Here is a 17,778-nt window from a genome sequence, read left to right as displayed (position 1 = left end):
GAGAGAAGAAAAGAAAAAGGTGACATAAGCCGAATGTGTTATAAGTTAAGCTACCTAGTATCTGAAAGGACATATTCAACAACTCAATGAAAAATGGGATAAACTAGAAAAATACATAAATTAGAGAAATACAAAGGGAGTGTAGTAGACGAAGAAAGTAGGTGTACACAAAATTTACGAGGGACATAAAGAACGTGTCTAACCGACTCTCGTCTTTTGTTTTTATATATCTACTTAACGTAAACCAATTTGTTTGGATCTCACCGACTAGATCATTCCCCAAGACAACTTGAATTAAGCTAAAAACACAGTTCATAAAGAGTCAAAACTTGAGAATCGATACACCAAATTAATAACACAGTAAAACCCCTCCTAAAATATCGTACAATATTTCTTTTTAGCAATTACTTATCCCTAAACCGGTTCATGTATAGTTCTCATATCAACATAAGATAAGCTTTTATAAAACTACGTTAGTATAACCTTTTTTCTTTTCTTTTTTTTACTTAATGTCACCTAGCGTAAACTTCATGTAAACTACGGAGTACAATTATTTGATCGACCAATTAACTTTTAACCAATTCACATGAACATCTAATTCGATACAAACTTTCATCGCCCGATCGAAAATCAAACAAACATGAACCTCTCTAGACACCCACAACTCACAAGTCACAACGTACTCGTATTTTGTCGACGATGGACAACCCGCTTACAACCAAAAAAAAAAAAAAAAAAATCAAACAAACCGGTTAGGCTATTTACCCATCAATCAAATTCAACCAAACTATCAAAGGGCTCAACAGGGTTCAGTCTAACTCTCAATTCTCAATTTTCATTCTCAATTTTCAGCAACTTCAATGGAATCAGCAAATGCAAGACTATCCAATATTCAAAAGCATCTAAATCCTCAACCTTGTTCATCTAATCACTCCAAGGTATATTAATTTCACTAATTTTGTTGGGTTTTGTTCTATTTTGCTTAATTAATTTTGTGCCCATCAAATTTGCTTCATTAATTTGCACTGTTTTATGATTAGTAGTGATGGTTGTATCTTGTATGATTCGGAAACAGTTTCTTTGTGTTGCTATCGCAATGGTAAGATTGCGTACATCCGACCCCCTTTACCCTGTAATTTGCGGGAACCCTTACTGTATCTTGTATGCGTAGTTGTGATGGTTTCATGTGCTTATGAACATTGGGTTGAATGTAGGGTGGGTTGATCAAAATAAGCCCCGAGGTCTCTGATGCATTGTCCCATGGTGCTGCTGTTGTTGCTCTTGAATCTACAATTATATGCCACGGTATATCGATTTTAATATAAATTTATGAGTAAATTACAAATAACTCCCTTATATAATCATGTTTTTTGAAATAACTCTCTTTTATAATTTTTTATCCAAATAACTCCCTTATAAAACTTGTTTTTCAACAAATCAATGGCTCTTCACCGGAACTAAATCTATTTTTTATAATTTAATTGATTTACCCTTCTTATAACATAATCCCTACATCGCTACTACGTTTTCATAACCTATGAACAATTCCAAATCTCTCTGAAATATAATAACACTCAAATCATGCACTCCGAACGAATAAAAATCAAGTATAAATTCGTCGTTTTGTCTTATTTTAATGAACAAAATAGTGAGTAAACGGGCACAATTGTTATTTAGCATCTCATATAAGTGAAAAATGAAAGATAAAACGAATTTTTATCCGGAAAATTCAAAAATAAGTCTCATTTCGGTGATGAGGCATTGATTTGTATAAAAACATGTTTTAAAAGGGAGTTATTTGAACAAAAAATTATAAAAGGGAGTTATTTCAAAATAGTCGATTATATAAGGGAGTTATCTATAATTTACTCTAAATTTATATATATATGGCTTTGAATTTGCTTACTAGTTAGTCTAATTGGGCTTTGAATTTGCTTATTGTTAGTCCAATTGGGCTTTCGGATTTGCTTAAGTGTTAGTCTAATTGAATGGATTGCGGGTTGTTTTTGTATTGATTTGTACTCCCTCCGTTCCGGTCAAATGCTGTCCTTTGGTTTTGGCACAGAGACCAAGGAAAGAGAAGGGGGTCAATTACTAAATGACAAGTGGACCAAATTGTGTGCGAGTGATCAATTGCTCATCAAGTTCATTCTTAAAATAGAAAGAACAACAATTGACTGAGACACCCCAAAATGGAATAGGACAACAAATGACCGGACAGAGGGAGTAATTATCTTGAGCAGTGGAAGCTTAATTCTGGAAGAAATAGAATTTGCAAAACGGAATTAGGGTAGATTTTAGTTAAAGGAAGTAGGAGTGAGCTCTAAAACTGAAATTTAAGCTAGTGTTCAACTGCAAAATGTGAGCCTACTCAGCCTAGCACCTGTGTAATCGGTGTAATTGGAAGGGAATAGGGATATGAGGGCTGCAAGGAAATATATGAAGTTCCAGCATTGAAAGGAGAGAGTAGAATGATGTTTTTAACATTTATGAATGAGGAGCGTCCAAGTTAGGAATTTAGGAATTTAGGAATAATCTTGGTTGTTACATGGAATAGTACACTTGTAAGTTGTAAGTGCTTCAGACAGATGAATCGGATGTGATTGAGGATCCAAGAATACGAGGCTTCTGTAAAATTGTTCTATACTTGACTTTAAGATATTGCTACAATGGAGTAATGGTCAAAGGATTGTCCTGAATTATTTTCTAAACAACAGTAATGCTATCTCTATTACTTTGAGAAGAGAGCATACAAACGAAAAAAATCAAGAATAGGAGTCGAAAAAGTAAAATGGAAATATACTCACGTGTATTGCCAAAGTGTCAAGGCTTTCGTGTGTTTATTGAGAAGCATCGGAGTTGTATCTGATTAAGGACTGAAGGTTTGTCAAGTGTCCGGCCAACAAGAAGAAGAAGGCTGTGATGGAATGATTTGAGATGAAAGACGGCTTTGTCCGAATGACAGAGTTTATTCATAATGTACTATGGGTTTTGATGATGGGCTTGTGTATAATATCTGCTGGGAAATGATGCACTTTTATAGTTATTTTCCCTTAAAATCATTCGTTCCATTGTTTTATGGCATTTAGGAATGCCTTATCCTCAGAATTTGGAAACGGCCAAGGAGATTGAAGGAATCGTAAGAGAAAATGGAGCTGTTCCGGCAACCATTGCCATACTGGATGGAATCCCACACATAGGTGCTCAAATTCTTACCCTTTCACCCATTACAATAAGGATTACTATTTTTAACTTTGGACAGTCATTTCTTCAGTGTTATTTTTTAGAACTTCTTTTGATGTCATACTGACTTCTGAAATGATGAGCATCTGTGATCAGATTCAACATAAATTGATGGCAATACCTTCTCAAAAAAAAAAAAAATCGATGGCAATACTTATTTAGGAATTTTCTTAATTGAAAGCATATTTATCAGCAAAAATCCAACTTTGTTAGTAATTTTCTTAATTGAAAGCATATTTATCAGTTGGCTTTTAGCGACGCTGATCTAATGGAACCTTTATTTGTTAGATCGATGTACTCTATAAACTTATAAAGAGATAAAGAAAGCAAGATCATTAACAATCATGTATGTTCGTCATAAATGATGAAATTGTGACTTCATATTAAATTAAACCTGGACAATACTTCCAAGTCCATTGCTTGTTCTCCTAATGACCTACCTACTTCAATGGCTAGGTCTTGACATCAAGGAGCTGGAGTGGCTTGCGAAGTTTGGAGCCCAAATCCGAAAAACTGCTCGTCGCGACATAGCCGCTGTTGTAAGTGATCATAATTATTTGGCTTTCATCATCATGCTTACCTTCATCTCATCTTTATGACTGAAATTTAGACTGTGTTCTGTCTATATTTTGTTTCAAAGCGTGCTTTGGAAATGAAAATGAAGATCATGTAAAGCCCTCCACCTCCCCAAAGCAAGTTGTGTAATGGTTTGCTTGTAGTTTATGGCCATTTTTCTCTCATGTTTTTTTTTTTTTTTTTTTTTTTTTTTTTTTTAAAACTTCAAATCTTAAATATGTAGAGATTTAGCTATGAGAATATAGTTTTAAACTCCAGTAAATCGGTGTCTATGATTAAAGTGATATTGAATTCATATATACTGTATTACTGTTCCACTATTTTGGGAGTAGGGGTTGGGATCATGGAATCTATTTGCAAACTCGCCTGTTTTCTTCATTGCAACTATTTCTATATATGAAGAGTGCCTTTGGGTTGTACCTGTCCTGATTTTGGATGATATGATACCCTTTAAGAATACTGAATCGACGATTCGTTCTCTATTATGATTTGCTCCTACGATGCTATTCTGAACAGTTTTCAGAATAGTGAAAACTTATGACAATACTTGTTTGAAAAAGTACATAAACAAACTGAAAGTTACGATGAGATCAAAAATCAGCTGTAATGATGTTTGTACTCCAAATACCAATTTCATTCATTGCTCAAATAATAAAACAAATTAAAAAACGCCTACAGGAGTTGATAGTTTAGAAGCATAAGCCTGTTTGATGTCTGTCTATCAGACTCAACAGTTAACCTAATATGCCTTCAACGGCTTATTTATAGAGTAGATAATATATCATATAACAAACTGAACCTAGACTTCATGCTTAAGCACGTTCACACCTGATCCTCCTTGCCAGCTGGATATCCTTTGGCATAATTGTTACGCGCTTAGCATGAATGGCACAAAGGTTGGTGTCCTCGAACAAACCAACAAGGAAAGCCTCAGCAGCTTCTTGAAGGGCTAAGACGGCATGGGTTTGGAAGCGAAGATCAGACTTGAAGTTTTGAGCAACTTCACGAACAAGCCTTTGGAAGGGGAGTTTCCTGATCAACAGCTCAGTACTCTTTTGATACTTTCGAATTTCACGGAGTGCAACAGTACCAGGTCTGTATCGATGGGGCTTCTTCACTCCACCTATGCTGGGGACCGACTTACGTGTTACCTTGTAGGCCAGCTTCTTAGGGACCTTCATCATGGTTGATTTGCGGGCGGTTTGTTTGGTGCGAGCCATGGTAGTATTTCTTTGAAAGAAGGAAGGATTGAATGACTGAATGAATGAATGAAGTAGGGTATGAATGAATGAATGAATGGAGGGGGTAGGAGGCTATTTATAGTGAAACCTAGCTTGAAGAATTTATGAATCTGTCTTCAAAAACCTAATTGTAGTCAAAATCTTGTTTCCTGAGTAATAGAGATATGGAAATCTTCTAGATGTTCCTGGTTATTTTAATAAAATATTCTATATATTTCCTGTGAGAGTAATTAGCAAAATATCTTTTTTTTTTCCCTTCAGTAAGAAGGGATGTTGTAGACTCGTGGGCCTCTCAATTCTGAACCTTCCAGTTTCTCCCTTTGGGTTGATCCTATGAAACTTGTCAGTTGCCTTGACTGTAAAACCAGTTTACATAGACAGTGAAGTGAGCCCATATATATTTGTAGTAACACTAGTAAGAACACTATGGACCTTTAAGCTAGTAACCATTGACCATTGTTGTTTCTTCCTTTTTATTTAGTGAACCATTTTATATCAACCATTTTATATCAACAATGACCATTTTCAGCTTTTAGTGAACCGTTTACATCAGCTGTGAATTGGTTTCAAGTTGATGTAGTGTAAGACCGTCTCTTTAGAGACTTCCGACTACTTTCATGGTAAACGACCACAGTACGCACATCCCCTCATTGCTCTCCTTTCCTTCACTGCAGTGACCACACTACGCACACACCTAACTCTCTTTCTCCACCACAGCCAACACCACCTAATACCCGACAACTAACCTCCACTACTTAACACTACCATACCACACCACTGGAATCCCCACCCGCCTTCACTCACTCGATACGATTTCTTAGGACGGTCTTCATTTACTCGAAAAAAAAGGGGAGGAGCTAGTACGTAGCTAATGCTTAATACAGCCTATATTGTCTTAAAATGTGGTGATGGTAAATTGGTAATCTTAAACTTAAAGCCTAAACAAAATTGTCACGTTTGATGTCAGGGCCTTGATTTAATGCCATGCAATACCAACACCTTGAAACTTGACACATTACCAGCCTCCACTACTCAATCCCATCGCCATCCTCCACCACTTGACGCAGCTGATCTTAGACGACTACTTAACCCCATCAATCGACCATCCTCACATAAACAAGTTTGTGAGGGGAGTTTGGAAGGTAGATCAGGGGAGGTTAAAAGAGGAAGGAGGTGGAGGAGGTCGAGTAGTTGAGGATCGTGGTGAGGTGATGGAAGGAAAGAAGAAATGATGATATAAGGGAAGAAAGAAGAGAAGGCTGGGAAAGCAAACAAGAGGGTGGGGGTTGAGGAGGTCGTCGGTGAGTTTGACCTTATCAAGCAAGACTGGGAAAGCAAAGAAAGCATTAACTTTTTTTTTTTTTTTTTTTTTTTTTTAAAGGTAAGAGAGAAAGCATTTCTATCACTACTATTTGTTGATAATAAATTTCTTGGAAGGATGTGGGTATTTGCAATCACATTACCTTCGCACAAAGGAACTCTAAGGGTATAACATAATTACGTGATAGTCTGCACATAATGACACAAGTTAGTCACCCGGCAACCAATGGCCCATGAAAGCATATTAGTAGTATTACTACTTCCATTTTAAAAACTCTTCGTGTGGATATGCTGGAAAAATGGAAATAGTTTATCTGCTTGTCTTGATTTGTTAGGCCCAAGCAGTAAGGTATGGACAACCACCTACACACGAGATCAAGCGTTTAATTGTGGACAGCTTTTCAAAATCACATCCATCAGGGTAATTTATAGGTGACACATTTAATTTTATGTCCAACTTAGGTGTGAACTTGATAATATTTTGAGTTGTCCATGAAATTCCCAATGCTAGAGCTGCGATTGGTGGATGCCGTCAGATCCAACAATACATGTATTAGATTTCTATACAGTAAGGACATTCATGTTTTAGAATGGAGATGCTACACATGTAGAGGGCAACTCCTATTTGTGTTAGAATCTACAAATTTATATTGTACTGTCTGTTTTATTTGTGATTCTTATTTTGTGAAGTAGGAGCTGGGTAATGCGATCAATGCAATATTCTTTATGGGTTATTCGGAAACAGTTTCCCTGTGTTTTCTACACCGACTGAATACTAAGGCTGCAAACATCCGACTCCCTGATGTTTTTTAACTGATTGTTTCATTTAGGTTGTATTCTTTCAAACTTTCTCCTGCCTTCATCATTCTGGGATTAAGGGTGTTCAGAATAGCCTTCAATTTATTAAATTATTCTCTTTTTGAGAAGCTGCATGAAGCACATGACTACAATTGTTTCTGAAGGGGACTTACTAATGCTTGGACAGTTACCAATTCTTGGACGTTTTGAGAACATATTTTAAAAAGTGGCTGTATTCATTATGTGGTTCTAGTTTTGTACTTTGTTCAAAGCCAATTTTAATCTCTCACAATTTCTCCAGGTTGCTGCAGGAGCCAATGGTGCTACAACTGTTTCAGCGACAATGTTTTTTGCTTCAATGGTATGGCCTTGAAGATCCCCACAGCTCATTGATGTTATGGATGTCTATGCCAAGTCTCATCTTCAAGCTATTGGTTAACTATTATCAGTGACATTTCAGGTTGGCATTTCAGTCTTTGTGACTGGAGGAATCGGAGGAGTACACAGGCATGGTGAACAAAGTAATTTGACTTTTTCTAACGATGTGATGTATCCGTTCCTTTTTCTGAGAAGTATTTCGGTGTCAAGTTGTCTTCAACAGTTCATATTCTATTACCCTCGGTTGTCATCGTATACAATCCTACGAGCACTGAGACTTTAACATAAGATATGTAAAATTGAGCGATGCCAATATCAAATAGTGTGTGAATTTCATAAAATGAATTGAGTTTAGTTGCGTGTGATGGGAACCGCAACGGCGCAACCCACTCATCTTCTGATTATAAATCAACTCACAAGTTTCTAGTTTTGAAGAGGCTCCTTCTTTTGCATATAATGGTATTCACGTTTAAAACTCCTCAAATATAGACTTGTAGGCTTACTACAGCAAGATGATGAGATCTCCTGTTCACATGCTATCCCTTCATATGCATCTACATGGATGACATCAGGCTTATGAACAGAATGAGCATATAGCTATTTTAATGGTGCATTGGTGCTATGGCTGGGTCCACATGTCGATACTAGTGAGGAATGATATTGTTGGTCTTTCATCATAACACTCCAGCGTCTATGAGCATTGAGCAGAATGTATTGGTCTGTTAATAGTAAATAATATCCCTCTTGTTTATAATTTGTTGGTTTGGCATTTTCTTGCAGCTATGGATGTGTCTTCTGATCTAATCGAGCTAGGGAAGACTCCTGTTGCAGTCGTATCTGCTGGTGCTAAATCAATACTCGACATACCCAGAACACTTGAGTATCTGGTATTGGATGCATGAAGTATTTTGCATGTTATTTCATTAATAACAGTCTCCACATTTAATCTGTATCCTTTTACTGTTTACTGCAGGAGACTCAGGGAGTGTGTGTTGCTGGATATAGGACTAATGAGTTTCCTGCCTTCTTTACTGAAACAAGCGGTTGTAAGGTACTCTCTGATGTCCTTGTATTAAAGATCTGCTAGCAACATGAAGGATCTTTCTTTTGGTTCATCCTAGGAAAGACCGGGCATCAATATATAGCTACATTTATGAATTTCTAGCTGTTTTCATTTTCTTCTTGGCTTTGGAATATGATGTTATAAAGTAAAATGACCAAGTACACTCTCAACGCCTTTTGTATCGTGAAGTATTGAAGTGTCGATGCATTTTTTTAAGATGCATTTTTCATCACGGATCATCTAGGAATCTAGGATCAACCTTTGTGGGTAGGATGTGTACATATGACCCCATCTTACCCTACCACATGTGTTCCATTGAGGCACTGTGGTAATGTTGACGTGTTTACTCGAGTTAAGCTTATATGTGTGACTGAAGTATCTTCGATGATAAAGATATTGCATAAACTTCTGATTTTATTCGTCAAATAAGCTGTTCAAAATCATGTTTGTCTGGTAATTGAAAATCTTGCACCACATTGGTACAATATGTATAATCCGGGGGGTCGGAAGGAGGGAAAGACGGCTAGTAATTCATTTTGGCTCTTTTTTTATGTGAAATATGGATAGTTCTTCTTTGATTGTTCCGTTGATTTGCAGGTTCCTTGTCGCCTTGACTCCCCACAAGATGCTGCTCGGTTAATAGGTGCTTGGCAAATTAGACTTCATTAGTTCATTTGGTTTAATATGAAAAATTGAAAATGTTCAATGCCTAGGAAGTGGTTTTTCATATGTGAAGTAATTTTCTATTTACTATGACAACACCAACATTACCCCAGTGCCTCAATGGCTCCCGCAAATTGCGGGGTAAGGGGGGGTCGGATGTACGCATCCTTACCCTTGTGTTAGAAACACAAAGAGGCTGTTTCTGAATGACCCAAGATGAAAATTGCGTCGAGAACTGCATCGAAGGACTGCTACTTCACAAGAGAAAGAAGCGCAGCCACTTTAGTAAGCCATTTTGCTTTACTCCATAATCCAGAACCAAAGGGTAATGAGTCTTTGGCTCCATTGGAAATATGGAGAATTAATTTTCTATTTACTATGAATTGAAAAAAATTGTTTGGTTGAAGTTGAACACAAAAATTTAAATTCCTACAAGAATACATGCTTACGTAGGGCCTAGGTAAACAACTTCCTCTATTTTAGTGGAATTTGAATTCCTAGGTAATTCCTAATTTTGTATTCGTGTCAATGAACAACCCATTATTTTTGCAATTCTTAGGTAATTCTTACATCCGCATACTGGATCATGAAAATGTTGGTATTGTAATCGGTCTTTGTTATATTTTTACAGAAGCCAACATGAAGCTTAAGCTTGGAACTGGCATACTCATTGCAGTTCCCATCCCTAAAGAACACTCTGCCTCTGGAACTTTTGTCGAGTCTGCAATCCAGCGAGCTTTAAAGGAAGCAAGGTAATTACCCATTTTGGCAATAAGTAAATATTGCTGGTTATAAATAAAGCTTGCAGCCACCATGCTTATTGTTTTATTTTTGTGTCTTACAGGGAGAAGCATATAACAGGCAGTGCTGAAACCCCTTTCTTACTTTCGAGAGTGAATGAATTAACTGGAGGAGCTTCGTTAGCTTCTAGTATCCTATGACACTTTAAAAAGTTGCAACCTTCTCATTTCTTCTCCCTGTTTTCCCTTGTCCAATTTTTTTTTTTTTTTTTTTTTCAGTTTATAATCTCAAGGGTCCCTATTTTTTAGTGTAAGGGGAGTTGCAATCACAATATCGATGCTGTCTTCGGAAGTCTTGAATAATATTAAATCACTTTAATTTATCAGGTAGGATGACTTATAGTTGCATTTAAGTGTCAGTGCACTAACCTTGTATCATGTTAATCTATTTCAACTTCTCTTCAGACTTCAGTTGATTTTTTCTTTCTAAAAATCCTGATCAAATTTTAAAAATGTTTTTACTACTGCCTTTAATAAAGTACCCCGTAGTACATTTCAAAAAAAAAATGATGCAACTTTTTCAGAGCTGAATCTGTCAATTCGTGTTCTATTGTGCAGCTTTTTATTTGAGTCTCTAACCCGTGCGTAATTCTCAGTCTGTGTACTTCCCTTCACCTATTTATAGACATTGCTCTTGTGAAGAATAATGCCATTATTGGCTCGAAGATCGCCGTTTGTCTTGCTCAGTTGGGAGGATATGGTGGTGACTACAAATCTTGATATTATCTACACTAGAGGAGCTATTTTGCCTTGGCAACAAGCATACATACGTCTATCAAGGTAAATATTAAACTTTTCTAAATTGGTATGTTGAATTGTCGAATGTGTTGCCGACTTGCCGTGGCTATTTTGTGAATCAAAATCACGCTTGATGTATTGAAGTGTGGTCACTTTTCTCTCATAGTTGTTTATAGCCGCTTGTCTCCCGTAGTCGTTTTTTTTACTTCAAAAATTACTTATGTAGAGATTTAGCTATGGGAAAACAGTTTTAAACTTCGGTGAACCGGTGTCTATGATTAAAGTGATGTTGAATTCACCTTTTCTGTATTACTATTTCACTATTTTGGGACTAGGGTTTGGGATCATGGGAATCTATTTGCAAACTGATCTGTTTTCTTCCTTGCAACTATTTTCTACATAGGCTTTATGCCTTTTGTGTTGTTACCTGTCCTGATTTTGGATGATACGATACCTTTAAGAATACTGAATCGACCATTATGATTTGTTCCTACAATGCTATTCTGAAAACTTGTGATAATACTTGTTTGAAAAAGTACATAAACAAACTGAAAGTTACGATGAGATAAAAAATCAGCTGTAATGATGTTTGATGAGGTTACCTTTTCTGCTATATGTACTCCAAATACCAATTTCATTCATTGCTCAAATAATAAAACAAATTAAAAAACGCCTACAGGCGTTGATAGTTTAGAAGCATAAGCCTGTTTGATGTCTGTCTATCAGACTCAACAGTTAACCTAATATGCCTTCAACGGCTTATTTATAGAGTAGATAATATATCATATAACAAACTGAACCTAGACTTCATGCTTAAGCACGTTCACACCTGATCCTCCTTGCCAACTGGATATTCTTTGGCATAATTGTTACGCGCTTAGCATGAATGGCACAAAGGTTGGTGTCCTCGAACAAACCAACAAGGAAAGCCTCAGCAGCTTCTTGAAGGGCTAAGACGGCATGGGTTTGGAAGCGAAGATCAGACTTGAAGTTTTGAGCAACTTCACGAACAAGCCTTTGGAAGGGGAGTTTCCTGATCAACAGCTCAGTACTCTTTTGATACTTTCGAATTTCACGGAGTGCAACAGTACCAGGTCTGTATCGATGGGGCTTCTTCACTCCACCTATGTTGGGGACCGACTTACGTGTTACCTTGTAGGCCAGCTTCTTAGGGGCCTTCATCATGGTTGATTTGAGGGCGGTTTGTTTGGTGCGAGCCATGGTAGTATTTCTTTGAAAGAAGGAAGGATTGAATGACTGAATGAATGAATGGAGGAAGTAGGGTATGAATGAATGAATGAATGGAGGGGGTAGGAGGCTATTTATAGTGAAACCTAGCTTGAAGAATTATGAATCTGTCTTCAAAAAGACAAAAACCTAGTTGTAGTCAAAATCTTGTTTCCTGAGTAATAGAGATGTGGAAATCTTCTAGGCGTTCCTAGTTTTTTTTAATAAAATAATATATATTTTGATCCTGTGAGAGTAATTAGCAAAATATCTTTTTTTTTAATAAAAAATCTGGATGTTGTGGGCCTTTTGGACTCCTATTTGTTACCCCTCTTATTCTAAACCTTCCAGTTTCCCCGTTTGGGTTAATTTCCTAAACTATTCAGTTGCCTTTACTGTAAAACCAGTTTACTTAGACAGTGAAGTGAGCCCATATATGTTTGTAGTAAGAGCACTATGGATATGGACCTTTAAGCTAGTAACCATTGACCATTATTGTTTCTTATGACCCTTTTTAGTGAACCATTTCGTATCAACAGTGACCATTTTCAGCTTTTAGTGACCTTGTTTCCATCAGCTGTGAATTTGTTTTATGTTGACGTAGTGTAAGACCGTCTCTTAGGATACTTACGACTACTTACATGGTAAACGACCGCACTACGCACACCTCCTCTTTCGCTCTCCTTCCTCTATTGATGTATTGAAATGTCATGTAGTGTTGAATGTTAGACTCTGACAAACAAGCAATAAACCGAAATGAAGGGTCGAAGTACCCTAAGGCATTAGTTAATCACACTTTTACCTTTTGTGGAAGTTTAGATGAGGAAGGAATAAATTCATGTAAGCCACATGTGATTTGGTGTTTACCTGCTTGTAGTAGTTGGTGTCAATAAGAATGTCTTTCACTAGCACCCTTGATGAGATGTAGATTTTACCTATTAAATGCATGCCAAATATGGAGAAAGGTTTTAGTTTCTAAGGACCAATGTTCAGAAGCAAAGGATGTAGATTTTATTTATTCAAAAAGATGGGGAGTTAGACAGAGATGTGGCTCACAGAATTAAAGCGGGATGGTTGAAATGGAAAAGTGCTAGAGGGTTTTTATGCGATAAAGATATGCCCCAAGGATTAAAGTGAATTTTATCGCACGGCGATTAGGCCTGCCTTACTTTACGGCTCCAGTGTTAGGCCGTGAAACATTGTCGCATTCAAAAGATGAGTGTGGCGGAGATGCGTATGTTGAGGTGGATGTGCGGCCATACAAGGAAAGATCGATTAAGGAATGAGGTGATTAGGGAAAAGGTGAAAGTGGCGCCAATAGAGGACAAGATGATGGAAAATCGACTAAGATGGTTTGGTCATGTGAGAAGGAGACCTAAAGGTTGCTAGGGGTAGAGGGAGACCAAAACAGACTAGGGAACATAAAAGGTTGCTAGGGGTAGAGGAAGACCAAAACAGACATGGCTGTTGGCTGATACAGCACGATATGAGATTTCTCGGGCTTGATGGGGGAATGATGATGGAGAGGGCACAATGGAGGGCAATGATACATGTGGATTTTTAGTATTTGACGTTATTTGAAATATTTAATGTTTTTATTTAATTTTTAAAATTTATTTGTTCTTTTCGGATCTATTACACCTTTTTACCAACAACTTTCTTATATATTAATACTTGGTTCACTTTTAAGGTATTCCGGACCCTTAAGTTTTACTTCCGTTTTCAAAATCGTTTTAATCTTTATTCTCGATTTAAATTCTAAGTTTTTATAAATGAAATCCGGACTTCGATTTTAAAACCTATAAGATTTTAAAACCTATAAGTTTACCTGGCTTTTATATTATATTTCACTCCCCTTTTGTTTGTTTTTTCACTTTTTCTTTTCTATTCTTTTCGCATTTTTGAGGTGTGCGTTCATCCATGGACGGTTCTAAAGGATGATTCATGTCAGCCGACCCCAAATCATTTTGGGATTAAGGCTCTAATGTTGTTGTTGTTGGTGGTGGTGTATTGATTTTTTTTGCTTATACATCTTAGAGGTGTCTCTAACATTTGGGTAGTGTATTACGGAGTATAGTACTCGTATATACGATTTGGCTAGAACTAAGAGCCCCTTTCTTAAGTGATTCTGTCATTTGTATCACTGCTTGAGCTGATTTTGGACTACCATCTTCTCAATTCCACAAAATGATAAAATGTGACTAGTAAGTCGATCCAATGATTCATCTGAAGACCCTCCTTCCGTGATACATTGTTCTGCTTTCAATTTCAAAGCTTCTGCTCTTTTCCTCATATTGTCACCTTCCTTTTCAACCATCAGTCGTCTGATCGTCTTTTCTATATCTTCCCTGTTTAGTCCTTTCTCCAGCTGCAATGCAATCTTTAAAACATCACTTAAGTGTCTAGCATTCATCTTTCGATCGCCAAAGAATGGAAGGCAAATCATAGGCACTCCTTCACAAATACTCTCAATGGTTGAATTCCACCCACAGTGAGTCCAAAACCCGCCTACAGCCGGATAGGCTAATACCTCTTTTTGAGGGGCCCACGCAACAATATGACTCCTTTCATTAACAGTCTTAAGGAAATCGTCTGAAAATAAAGCATCGTCTGTGCCAAACCCATCTATCAACCTAGGCCGGACTGCTCACAAGAATGGTTGCTCGCTATTGGCTATTCCCCATGCCACCTCTAAAAACTGTTCCTTGCTAATTGCTGCAAGAGTTCCGAAACTCACATAAAGTACAGAATTGGTTGCTTGTTTATTAAGCCAAGTTATTGAAGTCTGGTCTGGAGTAATGATACTAGCCAAAGTAGTTGGAGTGTATTTGTGTAGTGGACCTATTGGAAAGATTGGAATAGAACGAAGATTTGTACGAACTCTTTCAAGTATAGATCCTTCAAGTTCCTTGAATGAGTTGCAGATAATTCCCTGAGAGTAGCTTCTGGTTTCTTTTGCCATTATAGCTATCCGCTCGTGATATTCTTCTGATTGAAGGTCTTTCACTTTCAGGGGTGGAACCTCTGCCACTGCTGCTTCTTGTTCAGATTCTGGTAGAGAACCGCAAAAGGAGAACCATAAACAACTATCTTTGATGTGGTGAAATGTTAATGCATTGTGAGAACCGTTTTTTGGTGTCCAAATATAAAGTATTCCGTAATTGTCAAAATGGGAGGGGTGAAACTAATCATACACTAACTGAAGAAAATGAGCATTTTTTTTCCGTGTCATGAATGACATTCTGCGGTAAAGATGCTTGTTTGTTAATTAATAGCGTAATACCTTGAAAGTAGCCTTTCTCGCGAAGAAGTGATAAGAGTCATAAAGAATAACAGCCAACAAGCCACCAGTTCGTAAGCCAAGCCTCAGTAAATTGAATTCATCAGCAATACTCCCTACAAACTCCCACAAAGGGACTGCAATAAGGCAAGCAACCGCTTTCTTGTTTACGGAAGCATCCTCTAATATCCGTGACAAACAATCCCGAAATACCCCCGAACAAGTCTTATTTAATAATGCTATCGTTTTTAAAGAACGTGTTGACCAGGGAGCTGCGTCTTTTGACATGGGATCTTCAATGTAGTAAAATTCAAAGTTTGGGTGTTCTGTAGGGTTAAGAGCGTTAAACCGTGTTTGAATTATAGTGATAGAGAACCCTATTGAATCTAGGGCATTTCCAAGATTGAGCATTGGGGGTTAAATGACCGATATATGGCTGGGGAAATAGTATTACTCTACAAGATATTTTGTTCTCTTGCTTCATCTTCATTTGTGTTATGTTGTAGGTTACATACTCTAGGATCGTTGTCTTTTTTTAGGGTGTGTTTGGATTGAGGAATTTGGAGGGAAAAGAAAGGGAGGAAGAGTAGCGGATTTAAAATCCTTTGTTTGGATAGCAAATGAGGGTGGAGGGAAATGGAGGGGGAGAGATTTGGAGGGATCCAATTTCCCTCCTCCAAGGCTAATCAAAATCTCTTCACAATGGGCAAGATTTGGAGGGAAATTGTATCCAAACAACCACACCTCATTCCCCCTCCCTTCCCTTCTCTCCCTTTCCCTTCCCTCCTTTCCCCTCCCCTCCCTTTTCCTCCACTTTTCCATTGTGAAGAGATTTTGATTAGCCTTGGAGGAGGGAAATTGGATCCCTCCAAATCTCTCCCCCTCCATTTCCCTCCACCCTCATTTACTATCCAAATAAGGGATTTTAAATCCCTTACTCTCCCTTCCTTTCTTTTCTCTCCAAATCAGTCAATCCAAACACACCCTTAATGTAGATTTCAAGGAAGATATCAGCCAAGAGGCTTTTCCGTAAATGAAATTGCTCCTCGTGTACTTTTTTTTTTTTTAGTTATGCATTGTTGTTAGTTCTGGGAAATTTGACATATTTACATTGGAAAATAGGCTTTTCTTTAAATGAAATAGCTCCTTGAGTACTTTTGTTTATTAGTTATGCGTTGTTAGTTTCGGGAAATTTGACATATTTACATTGGTCATTGGAAAACTCGTGAAATTTTGTGATATCGAAATTTTGTCCAAGTGCAATTACATAGTGATGTTTTACTTGCCGTGTTGTTGATGGGTCGGTCCTCTCCTGACATAACTAAGCTCCTCCACCGAGTTTATTAGTTTAAACCGTAACTACAAGGTGGTGAACATGGTTTTATGAAAAACCATGGTATTATATTCATATGATAATCAAAGACATTATATTATGGTCATATTGTGTTAAGTATTGTGATGTACTGTCTGTTTTGCATTCATGTTTTTATTGCAGTGTTTTTACAGATTTGCAGTTGAACAGTCAATGAAGTTTTAATGTTTAAGAAAAAATTATCAGGTTTTGTTTGCTACTAACGATCTTACTGGCATTTAGAAGACTGAAGCTGTCATTGCCCATAGATTTCATGGACTAGATTTTTTCGAATGCGGATCCTCGGTCCCGTTTTGTATGAAGATTATATTAAGGGGATGATGTGTCAAAAAATAAAGATAGTACACAAGATGAGACACGAAAATAGGACAGTAGATACAAACCCGATTTTTTCCTTTATCGTTTGTATGAAATCAAAGTGGATTTTTTTTATAATGAAAATTGGAATTTTTGTTTATGTGACCGGGATAATAATCGATGGCCTTTTTCTTTTCGTAATGTAGAAAGAAAAAAGCAAGTTAACTTATACTCCGTATATATTTAATCTCGTTTTGTCTTGCACATTTTTTTTTTTTTGTCTTGACGACGTGTATCTTCTATTTTGCAGATCGAGCATTCTCATTTTAGGAGATGAAGAATGAGTTCATTGAAAGACTTATTTCAAGTTTTTTTTTTTTTTTTTTTTTTTTTCACAAGAACAAAGGCTAAAACTCGGATCACTTTCTTAAGAGATGGATGAGTGCCTTTGTCAGTTACACACTCACACCAGCTAACTTAGGTATAAGTAAGTTGCTCGAAAGACCCTCTTATGAAATACGAGTAGTTTAGAAGTGTCTCATTAATAACTCGTATTTTTGAAGGAGAATGAATAAGATTAATATTCTACGGAGTATTATCAGTGTTAATTATAAAGAAATTGTTTTGAATCTGATAGTCTAATAAATATTAACAGAAATTCCGTCTTATTGATTAAATTTATTTATTGATATTATTTTCGAAACTATTATAATCGTATCTTCTCTTCTATACGTTTGAAGTTCGACCACACACCGAGAAGTCCAATTTCACGTGCATGGCAC

At 36.9% G+C, this 17,778-nt stretch overlaps 3 protein-coding genes and 1 pseudogene across 4 annotated transcripts; 1 reads left to right on the top strand and 3 right to left on the bottom strand.

Annotated features, from left to right (window-relative positions):
• Positions 1-602: 602 nt before the first annotated feature.
• Positions 603-17,702, top strand: LOC141646617 (pseudouridine-5'-phosphate glycosidase). 2 transcript variants are annotated; one of them, XM_074454496.1, is made up of 13 exons: positions 603-938; positions 1,215-1,305; positions 3,090-3,200; positions 3,700-3,782; positions 7,480-7,539; positions 7,639-7,699; positions 8,337-8,443; positions 8,530-8,607; positions 9,217-9,262; positions 9,914-10,034; positions 10,127-10,212; positions 10,708-10,862; positions 17,307-17,702. In XM_074454496.1, the coding sequence occupies exons 1-12, from the start codon at positions 861-863 to the stop codon at positions 10,800-10,802; spliced, it is 1,017 nt and encodes a 338-aa protein (XP_074310597.1). In that variant the 5' UTR covers positions 603-860; the 3' UTR covers positions 10,803-10,862; positions 17,307-17,702. The 2 variants fall into 2 exon arrangements, with proteins under 2 accessions (XP_074310597.1, XP_074310598.1); XM_074454497.1 differs by lacking the exon at positions 17,307-17,702 and adding an exon at positions 16,886-17,155 and having other exon boundaries at positions 755-938.
• On the bottom strand, positions 4,537-5,111 carry LOC141646618 (histone H3.3-like). The gene has a single exon (XM_074454498.1). The coding sequence runs from the start codon at positions 5,037-5,039 to the stop codon at positions 4,632-4,634; it is 408 nt and encodes a 135-aa protein (XP_074310599.1). The 5' UTR covers positions 5,040-5,111; the 3' UTR covers positions 4,537-4,631.
• On the bottom strand, positions 11,436-12,143 carry LOC141646619 (histone H3.3-like). Its single transcript, XM_074454499.1, has one exon. It carries the CDS (start codon positions 12,039-12,041, stop codon positions 11,634-11,636), a length of 408 nt encoding a protein of 135 aa, XP_074310600.1. The 5' UTR covers positions 12,042-12,143; the 3' UTR covers positions 11,436-11,633.
• On the bottom strand, positions 14,092-15,903 carry LOC141646615 (UDP-glycosyltransferase 76B1-like; annotated as a pseudogene).
• Positions 17,703-17,778: the final 76 nt, after the last annotated feature.

Source organism: Silene latifolia, chromosome 3, assembly GCF_048544455.1.
Source record: "Silene latifolia isolate original U9 population chromosome 3, ASM4854445v1, whole genome shotgun sequence".
Classification (NCBI taxonomy): domain Eukaryota; kingdom Viridiplantae; phylum Streptophyta; class Magnoliopsida; order Caryophyllales; family Caryophyllaceae; genus Silene; species Silene latifolia.
This window is presented reverse-complemented; position numbering and strand designations above follow the sequence as displayed.